Source organism: Amblyomma americanum, chromosome 3 (genome assembly GCF_052857255.1).
Source record: "Amblyomma americanum isolate KBUSLIRL-KWMA chromosome 3, ASM5285725v1, whole genome shotgun sequence".
NCBI classification, from domain to species: Eukaryota; Metazoa; Arthropoda; class Arachnida; order Ixodida; family Ixodidae; genus Amblyomma; species Amblyomma americanum.
Genome location: NC_135499.1, coordinates 163,169,661 through 163,180,515, shown reverse-complemented (window position 1 = coordinate 163,180,515; position 10,855 = coordinate 163,169,661). Strand labels below are relative to the sequence as shown.

Genomic DNA, 10,855 nt, shown 5'->3' with positions numbered 1-10,855 from the left:
CGGACCCTTAGTGGGAGCACTGCCTTTTTGCTTGTGTTTCTATATGTCCTGCCTCTACGGTCTAGAAACGTTTGATAAATATTGTACCGGGACCGGGACATTCCATTCTTTTTGGGCGCACATAGAGGTGCGTTGCTTGCTGGGTGGGGATTCGCTCCCACAGGTGCCGGTTGAAAAATAACTTGGGGCCCTTTTTATCCACCTTTTTAACGAAGAAAATGCGATCGTATTTTGAATCTGCCCCCCCCCCCCCCCCCCCGGAAATTCCAAAGGACCCCCAGTGGATTAAGGTAGATCAGTCGCGGGAGAGAGATTAGTCAGGATTAGTGGGCGGCTTAGAGGGTCGCCTTAGTATAATCCCATATGACAATCCATTGGAAGGTGCTCCAACATTCGCCACATTTTCAAATTTGGTGACACCGATGACGTCACTAGCCTCTCGACTAATCAGGAAATTTCGTTAGGGACAAACACGGTGTAATTGGAAGACGACAACCTAAATGCTATTGCATTAAAAAAAAATCAGCAAAGACACTTAGGGCTGCTTACGTGCGGGAATGAAACGCTGTATTACTAACGGTTGCATCACAATTTTGATAAGAAAAATGGTTTTTGATGAAAGGAAATGATGCAGTAAGTTTCAGTGGACTTGAAGACAGTCTATATGTCGTTGGTTCGAATCCCTGTCGCAAGCTAGCCTCGAACTTGACTACCACATGTAAGCTATAAGCAAAGAGAAATCGTATGACATCACCAGGAACGTTGCACGACAAACGGTTGCGTCACAATTTTGGTACGAATGTTGTTGGTAAAACTGGCGCTATACACTGAGGTCGGCAAGCAAGGAGTATATATAGACGAACGACCTTTTTCCTCTCATTCCCCACTTCCCTACCATCACGACGCGGTTGAAGTGTCTACCGAGAATTGAGACAATTACTGAGCTTTTCATTTCCTCAAAATCCGATTTTCTAATGACGTCCAAGTTGGCTTCTCCTATAAGCTTGCGAGTCTGGTGGTAAATGTTGCTGCAGCTACATTCAGGAGCAGACAAATAAACGCGTCATATCCACCCTTTGGTCCCGAATACAACGCGAGATGTGTTCTGAAACCGATGAACTGTTGAAAAAATCACTTTATACACATGCAAATAAGGCACTCTTGCTTAGACAAATTTGCTTGTTAAGCCTGTGCAGAATTAATCGCCAATACGTTACTGGCCATTCTTTGCCTGTTTGAGCGCTTTGCTTACTGCATCTATCGAATCACCCATATCTCCTCGTATTAGCAAGCGATGTACTAGGGCCGCCGCCGCAACTAATTAATTTGGTGAGGGGAGTCACAGGAACTGTTGAAACAGACCTATATTCTGCTCCCTTGCAAAATGCCACAGCATACACATGGCATATATGAAGCCGTTTATCGTTACTCCCTGTTTGCAATGCTCGATCCAGCTACGACTCCATAAGCAATGCTGTGCGGCCATGGAAGCCACCGTGGTTAAGCTTATGAAGAGGTAATTCATGCTTTAATAATCGAACGTCCTTCAAAATTCAACAAATATATTAATGATAACCCTGCTTTGTTCCAAGCCCTTTCAGCGTATCCTCTTTGGTGTAATACGCATGTGCAGAAGCCATGTGCCAGCAAAAGCCATATTAGACATTACGATTCGGTGCAATTCCTCAAATTTAAAAAAATTTCAAAGTATAACTTTTCTAGAAGTTTTGGCAAGCATGGCCAAGACAGATATTTAACTATTATGTCCGAGCTGGTTCTGACTGACAGACAGGTATTGACCTACAATTTCGAAGCTGGTTCTGATTCACCTTTTATAAAAATAGTTACATGTGCAACTCGCTATTTGTGAAGATATGCTGCAGTAGTGACCACAACGTAAGAATGTAGTGACACAAGAGGCTTAAGCTGTATTAAACATGTGCTAAAATGAGAGAAAACTTTACATAGAAGGCCTTGCCTAGAGCCAATCAGTATTATTTGAACTGTTATTGATGAACAGAGCTATAGTTTCAGAAACATCAACAAGGTTGTAGTGGAAAGCCCACTGAAATTTTCCAGATACATTTACAACAGGAATTTTGTCAAATAATGTGCTAATCACACTGCACAAAACATTCTAAGCAAAATCTAACCTCTCTGACAAATAGTCCCCAATAACCCATTTTATTTTCTTGTGTCACAGTTTCCATTACAATGTGAAAGAAGAGCTTTACCAGTCACTTCTATAGAAGTTTGTCAGTTAATTTAAAGAAACAATGACAGTGCAGATTAGAACAAAGAAGTAGATAAAATATCAGGACTCCATGTCGTTACCACAATTATGTTATCCAACAAAGGGTTGATATAGAAAGCACCATTAAACATTCAAGAAATCAAACTGGACAGAAAGACAACCATCTGTCACGAAGAGAAATACTTTATTTCATTTCACCTGTATGAAAGTCACACACAGTGCATGCTATAAGCAACTAAAAATAAAGCAAAAAGAAAAAATTGATGCACCTCTTAGTGTTGCGTTTAGTGAGGAATGCTTGACCAATCCTCGAGTCAATGGGATAGCTAAAACTCAAGAAAATATGTACAATGCATTTCACAGAAGCGACAATGAATGTCTGTTTGTCTGTTTCACACGAGAAAGATTATTTACTTATTCGGCACACCGGCTGGCAAGCTAAATGATTAAGACCACGCTTGGATTACAATATCAGGAGGGGCATTTTAAGCAACTGTTACAAGAAACGTGATACGGTCGGCTCTGATTTCACGAAGTCTGCTGTAATGCTGCCTTCCAGAGAGTCATGCCAGCTACAATCATGGTATGAACATGAGTGTGCCATGCCCTTATGCTTCTGCTCTAAAATCTACAAGATGGACTTGAGCAATAGTATTTCGCATTTATGCAATTGCACATCTCTGACTATAATTTGACACACGAAACACAAAAATAAACATGCTAAGGCATACCTGCAGAAAAATGAGAGAAATCTTCATGCAGAGCAAAGTCCACATGAGAAAAAAAATGACTGAATATATACATACACTGGTAGCTACATGATATACTGAAGAAAAACAAAAAAAAAATTAATATGCTATATTGATGACTAGACATGTAACAAGCTGTTTGCGACTCTCCAAAGCCAACAAGGCTCAAAGTTCCTGAAACCAGACAAAATCACACTTTAAACTGCCAACAGCACAGGAATGAATGCCCAGGCGCTACACACGCCTACTAACATGTGTGTGCATGAAACAATGGCACACAGAAAACTTGGCCTCTTTGCTTAAAAAAAAAATACAAAACAACCTGAACACAAGCTCTTCCACAACTAGCATCATTGCAACTCCTACTCAGAATACTAAAGCATGCCGTCCACGTATAGCCCTCGCTGTCCCTTTGAGTACATGAACCGATCAGCCAATCATGTTTAGTGCAGAATTAAGAATGGACTGTAAAAGAGCCACAATGCAAATAGCAAAAACTACAAAGAAATATGGAAAGCACTCTTGAAATTGTCCAGACAACCACCAACGCTGTTGCCCAAGACAGGCAATTCAATAACTGTAACCACTTCAGTGAACTGTCCACCAGTCAAATAGAGAATGTGACAAAGCACTGAAACTTTCACAAAAGAGTAAGAATACTGGAACTAGCTATATAATGTTTCATGCTCAAAAGTACAGAATAAACATACCATATATGCACCCTACTACATTTGCAATATTACGAAAGCTTTTCCTGTGCTTATACCAGCGTAAGAAGCTTGTTTTCAGTCAATGAAAAGCATGCCTTCAAGCTCGCTTTTCCCGACGAGCATCCAGATGTGGCATTAAACATGCAAGAAAATGCTGATAGAAAGAGCATGATTAGTTTGACTGAGGCAAGATATGTAAGGTAAAGCTGTTAACTATTCCCAACTTCTCAGAAGCATTATCAGCAATACACAATACATATATGCACATTAGACATGTGAGGCAAAAGTCACAGACAGAAATTCAATTTACAACAGCAACAAGCATTTACGAAAGTGTTTGTCCCATGTTGAAATCATAAAATATCAATGCAAGAAATAGTTCCTAATTCAATTTTAAATCTCTTGCAATGTCAAATCTATTGTAAGATGGACAAAATTGGCTAAACTAAGATAGAAATTGCATATCAATGGTGTCACCACACATCACACGTTGACACAAATGCCTTCAAACAATCCAAAACCCACACGTGAGCTCTCTAAGAATATGAAATCATACATAACATTTAGTGTACCTAAAAGCAGCACAAAGCACTATTATGGTTCCAGATTTTTTAGGACAGCGTGAATCAGAAAGATGTATGCAGACAAGTACTGCAAGTAACAATGTGGAATGCAGAATATGCAGCATTTGAACTTTCAGTAGTAATGCTGCAAGGAATTGTGGGAAAATCACAGTTAAAACACTTTATAACATTTCTACTTTTTGCTGTGCTCATAATAACTGCAACACCGTGAAAGTTAAGCATAATCAAAAGAGTCTTAAGAACTCTGGAAAGCAAAGTCAAGGCTAGATGAGAAAGAAGAAAAAAAAACGACCGATATATTATAGATCAATGCAATAAGGAGACCCTGGTGTCACCATATTGCTTGCTGGACTGTTGTGCATACCTTGTGCTAGCACGGTGGAAGCAGCAGTGGAACTGGAGTGCTAGCATGGTGGAAGCGACAGCCGAGAGGCGAGGCATTTCGATATTTCCCTCACTCGATGTAACGGTCTATAGGTCCTTTCTGGGGTGCTTCTAAAGCACCAAAATCATATTCCGTTAAGATGCCAGAACAATTTATAAAAATAAAACCTATATTCCAATGACTGAATGAATAGGAATGTAAGAAAAAGAGAATAAAACTACCAATCCAATATATCTTGCTGTGAAAGTTGTTTCAGTCAAATTAGTGAGATTATAGTCACATGCGACACTTGAAAGAGCAGAATAGGTTAGATGAGCTGCACATACAAACCTAAATTTCTCTGTGGAAATTAATAGCTGGCTTCACTGCAGAAGTTTAAAATAATGCCAGCAAAAAAAAAAAAAATAAATAATACACATATATATAGATAGAGAGAGAGGCACCCACTGAAGCAGAAGTCTACCTTATCAGACACTAATTACATACACATGTTAAACGGAAAAGCAGCCCACCAGTGCATGTTTGCAAAAACACAACTATGAATACAAGACACTGCAGGTGCGTGCAGTCTAATACTTTGTGCCCAAGATGTGCATGCAAGCTTAGCAGATGTGACGTTGCCTTAGTGGCACAAGTCCCATTTATACACATGGCAGGTCAGCGCAAGAGATGAACAGCATGTAGAAAACAGTGCTTGGCTTCCAAATGTGCACAAAATGGGGCTGCAGAAGATGGGCAATTATCTGTTTTGATACCCTGCACCAAGCCGTGGTTATGACAGATTCCACTCCTTACATCCTAAACATAGAAGAGCCGCCCCACCTTCTCCCATTCTGAGAAGCTCAACATTTAATCCCAAACACTGAATTGCGGTGGTTAAGCCAAACCACTAAGAAATTTATGTGCACATCTTTAGCCTAAACATCGCGTCTTGGTCAACATTTTAGAGTCCAATGTGACCGTGGCCGGAGCAGGAGCACTGCCAAACAGTTGTGCTGTTACGAATGGCACACTCCAGTACAGAGTGTGCCTGGTGAGGAGGGATATCCCCCTCGCTCTTGCAAGACCTCAATGTCAGCAAGGGCATGAGAGTGAAAGGAACATGCCTCCTTGCCTGCCGCAACCTTGGCAACGGTCAGCAACGCCACTTGGCAGCACTCCCACTCTAGCCGTGGTAGCAGTGGGCTCCAAACTTTTGACAATGACCATATGTAGAGTAGCGACATGGCATCAATTGCTTTACATGCGCACCAAGCTTGTGATGGCCTCAAAGACTGAAGCTGCTTTGTTGGCAACATCTTACAATTGCAGCTTTAAGCTCACCACCCTTGTATTTGCCCTTCCAACAACACAATCTTTCCAAAAAGGTTATCATTCCGCTATTGCCTTAGTGTTAGCCTAAAAAAAAAGCACAATAATTCACCCAAGTTTCAACATAACTACCTGAAACCATGATACAGAGGCTACTAGCATACAACATTTGTTAGCAAAGTTCAACTCACAGTGCAAGTGGCACAGATTGAAAGTCAGTTCCATCCTTGTTACCTACACAGATGTTTGAGAAAGCTTGCTAGTGCAATTGCAGAGAATGCAGACATGAAATGTTTCACACACAACCACAGAGAGATGGCATCAACCAAGCTGAAAGCACTCACCAAAGTGACCATTTGGGTGCAATAGAAAACGGTTTGTCGCTGTCTTAGATACTGCCATCAACTACAATCCAGAGACTGAGATTAGCAATCATTCAAACGAGTCATTTTTTTCCAGAAATTAATACAGTACCAAAATATGTATCTACGTTAGAGTGCGAATGTAGCTTACAGCAACGGCTTTTTGTGTTCTGCACAGATTATTATGCCTGGCCACGCATGAAAAACATATCGCAAAACCATTGCGTGTCACTTGCTGCGCTACAACAAACATTACTAGCAGCCAGCATTACATTTCCATTGCAGTCTTGATTGTATTTCAGAGGCAGATACAAGCTGTAGAAAGTACAGAGGTACCCACATATTTAATAATTGGGCATACCCATGAGGCACACGCACATACAAAAAACATCTTTCATTTCTGCTCACCATGCAAGAAATGAAAATCAAACCCATGTCCAAATTTTATTTTATTTTTCATCGGACTGTTTTCATGATATGTGCACCTGCTTTTTGTTGACCTATAAAAATATCTGCCCTCAGAATGGATGACAATGCCAATGTTCAAAATGAAAAAGCTGGACACCATTATGGCACTGCCAGAGATGAGCACCACGGATAGCTATCACAATACCATTACCACGAGCATTGACACTAAACAAGTCCCAATATAAAACACAAAAACATCTCAATCATACGGCATAAAAATGAGGCTTAAGTCGTCAGCCATCTTCTTCAACAGTGTTTCCATTGGTTCAACCATTTGTGACAAAGAGCAACATGCGATGACTCTTGTACGTTTTTAACTTGTACAACACAGGAGGTGAGAGCAAATAATGTGCCTTTTGCCTGAACCTCATAGATAAAAAAATTAGTTTCGCACCAGTACTAGTATTGTGTGCTTCCAGCAACCGAGAGACCGGAGTTCGGCTAAGCGAAACAGACTCCTCCTTAAGGAGTACAGCGAAGTGCAGTACCACAAAGCTAAAACAGCTTCCTTTGCACAGAGAACTGCAGCAGCCGATGATTCACAGTACACCGTTAAAGCTGGCTGCAGCCACTATTCCACCAGGCTGTAACGATGGTATGCACTTTTAACAGGAACTGTCATTCCGACGAAGCTTCCTTCCTGCTATGTATACAGTGCTTCTTGTTTCCCCTCGAAAAACACAGCATTCAAACCGCATCTCCCTGCATTCCCACAAGCCGCACTCGAGTTGCTGTTAGTGCTGTCAGGCTGCTCCCAAGGCCAAGGTCCCCTTCTTCAACAGAGTCACACTAAATAAAAAAGAAAAAGCAAATCAACGCTGGCTCAAAAGACAGAGGCTTGTCCATTTGTCACATAAAGTGAACAGCAACATGTGTCTGAACACACAACCTGTGCACTGCAAAGTGCCCTTGCTTCTGCCTTTGAAAGCATATACAGAGGTATCAGCATTGATCTTGGCATGACAAGCTCCCTAACAAACGCAGTATTAAAGAAGTAGAGATAATAAATTTTATTTGTGTGTTCTTTGTAATTACGCGCAGCCCAAAAACAGAGACAACGATATGGATTGAGCCAACAAGCAGTAAATATTTCATAATGAATTTTTTCTCTCCTGCCATTTCAGTTTCAGTTTCAACAGCCAAATGATGGCTGCGACGTAACGGGCAATTTGAGGTCAAGTGAGGCATACGATAACTGTAGTATGGTCATTGCTTTCTTTGTTCTAGTTCACACCAACTCTATGCATGCCTGCCCAAGTGTTCAAGTCATAAACAACCAACAAGCAGCAATTATAACTCAGCTTTTGCATGACTTACACGAACTCCAAGCGTCTTTTAGTCACAACCATCATTGGCTATTGAAACCAAAGCAGCATAAGAAAAAAAGTCAATTATAATATTATTCAAATGACGTAGGTGAATTCAACGACGTGACTCAGGTCTACTAGAAGGATGAATTTTCCTTCAACTACGAAGTTTCTGTGGAAGCTCTATAGCTTTCCTTTGTAGCCATATGGCAGCACTTGTTGGATGTTGATGAGTAATTAACTAATTTATTATATTAACTATTGTTCTGTGCACCATTCCAAAGAAAAAAGCAAAAAAGAAAGAAATTCAGAAGTTCATTCCAGTAAAAAGAAACTGTCAGAATTAGTATATCTACAAATATTTCCAAGATTGGCCACAATTAGCAAAGAATGTAATGTGAAATTCTTAGTAGCAAATGACTCCTGGCAATTTAACTTTTCCAAGCCCTTTAGAAATACTGTTGAGGAAATGGTAAATGCAAGTAAGAAGACGATGGTTGGATACAGAAGGTAGCTCATACCTTGGTACAGAAAATTTGCTAGTCTGTACGATTACCTCTAAGCCAGCGAATTTAACAGCTGCTACCCTCATATGTTATTATTGGGTTATGGGGTGTAACGTCCTAAAGTGACTCAGGCTATGAGAGATGCTGTAGTGAAGGGCTCTGGAAATTTCGACCACCTGGGGTTCTTTAACGCGCACTGACATCGCACAGTACACGGGCCTCTAGAATTTCGCCTCCATCGAAATGCAAACGTCGCCGTCAGGATAGAACTCATAAGCTATTATTGTCACGCCACCAGTGGTGGCTCAAAAGTGCACAAGACTGGGATGTAAAAACATTTCAGATATACTTTCATTTGGTTGCAGGAACAAAGCTATGCAGTGAAGACAAACCCTTGACAAATTAGTCTTCGATTCCTTAGGGCACCCATACAATATCTATCATGCTGCCATTTCAGTTAATTTTAGTTACTGAAGTGACCTTTAGTGCATGAAAATGGGAGCTAGCTTTAAAATTATTCTCCCACGTAGAAGAAACGCTCTTCTTGCCCAAATTTCACATGAAATGCTTGAACCATAACAGGATAACTGCTGCACAGCGACAAACCGTAGCTACACTGAACATCGGAGGCCACTGGAAAAAATCTGTAAATTTAATGTCAGGCCCCTGTTATCACAAACTCACTAATGCAAGCACACTCTTGTGCAGTGAGTCCAAGCATAATAAAAGATGCAATATACGCTCTCGTCACGAAAACTGTCCCGAAAGTCTTTCAAAGCTGGCAACAAGATACACTCCCACACTAGTGCATGGCTGTTCTCAGCAAAGACAGACAGCAATCACAAACTAAAGGAAAACATGTTTGGCCACTACAACTCCAGCAGTGCAACTAAGCAGGTCACTTAAAGCTAAGCTACGTATGCATAACGAAGGTGCAACCCACAGCCACCTACACTACAAGTGCAAAGCAGTAAGCAAAAGAAAACATAAATGTCACACAAACCATGCTTTGAAACGTCCACTGCCCTACATTGGCTTTTGCTTTCAGGCTCTCTTGCATCACATAAAATTAGCCTGTGGCTGTCCAGAATCTCCCGCAATATTGAAATGTGCACTTCCCTTTAAGAAAGAAAAGGAGGAAACAAAAACATACACCCATGCACGGTCAGACACGTTTCACATCCACGACCCAACTTTGATAAATGACGCTACAAGGACGATGCTAGCAAAATACACCTTATGGGAGGTTCACCTGGCCACAATTAGACACAAGGCTTGGTCAACACAAGTACAAGGAAGACATGCATGCAATGCTGAACACATGGAAGCACGTACAGTGGACATTAACGTGCCTGCACTAGAGCCTACGAGCTTTGCGGCAGTAAAAAAAATTAACTTTTTTGAGTCATTCCAATATGCTTTTCTGTTAGCTCATAAACTTGACCACTGCAATTGGCAGTTTAACAAAGCCTGCAAAAATGTTGACAAAACAACATAAGCAGATGCTTTTCTTTTCCCATTTCTCATGTAGAAGAGATAAAGCAAATAAAATCTTTCTCCATTAAAAAAAAAAATTATACCACTGAACAAGAAAGGCTTGATGAAAAGTTATCAAAACATAAATGCCTGCACCTTGCACAAAGCCCCACAATAAATGGGGCTTGCAATACATTACACAAGGCCCAGGCTCTCTTGGAAAGGGAAACCTAACTGTAGAAATTTTACACGCCTTTTTCAATCTGCCATGTTAAACACGCCTTAGCAACTTGAGGAAAGCAACATATGTATGAAGTATACAATAAAGAAGTTTTTGAGGCTCAAGAATGTAATTTTTTATTATCTCAACCTAATCCTAAAGCAAAGCTCTGCATAGCAATATATCTTTCAAACAAAAATTTCCACCTTCAGTTCTCACTCGTCATCTATATCGAGTTCAAGACCTCCACTCCAAGCAGACCCTCTTTCTATGCATTTATAGAAAATGAAATACATGCCAAGAAAAAGAAGAAACAATGTGCATGTTCTAGCTACCAGTGATGCATTCATGACTAAATCTTCAGCAAAGAGGAAAATAAAATGCATGTTTCTTGCCACATGCCATGCTTCTGACACTAAAAGGTGTGTACATGAACTGCCAGCTTACTCACATGACAACACTGACTGTGAAGAAATGAGCCCTTAAAGTGCAAATAAAACACTCCTCATAGCACTGAATAAGA

At 40.6% G+C, this 10,855-nt stretch overlaps 1 protein-coding gene across 7 annotated transcripts in view; it reads right to left on the bottom strand.

Moving 5' to 3' along the window:
• Nucleotides 1-2,419: 2,419 nt before the first annotated feature.
• Nucleotides 2,420-10,855, bottom strand: part of Nhe3 (Na[+]/H[+] hydrogen exchanger 3) — a 49,862-nt gene continuing 41,426 nt past the window's right edge. For 6 of the 7 annotated variants that reach the window (XR_013313362.1, XR_013313361.1, XR_013313364.1 and 3 more), the window contains 2 exons: nucleotides 9,640-9,755; nucleotides 2,420-7,612 (listed from right to left, as the gene is read on the bottom strand). Coding sequence is in view for 1 of the 7 variants with exons in the window: in XM_077658596.1 (XP_077514722.1) it covers nucleotides 7,511-7,612 (102 nt within the window). In the remaining 6 variants the exon portion in view is untranslated. The remainder of the gene's footprint in view (nucleotides 7,613-9,639; nucleotides 9,756-10,855) is intronic. The other variant, XM_077658596.1, reaches the window with a different exon arrangement.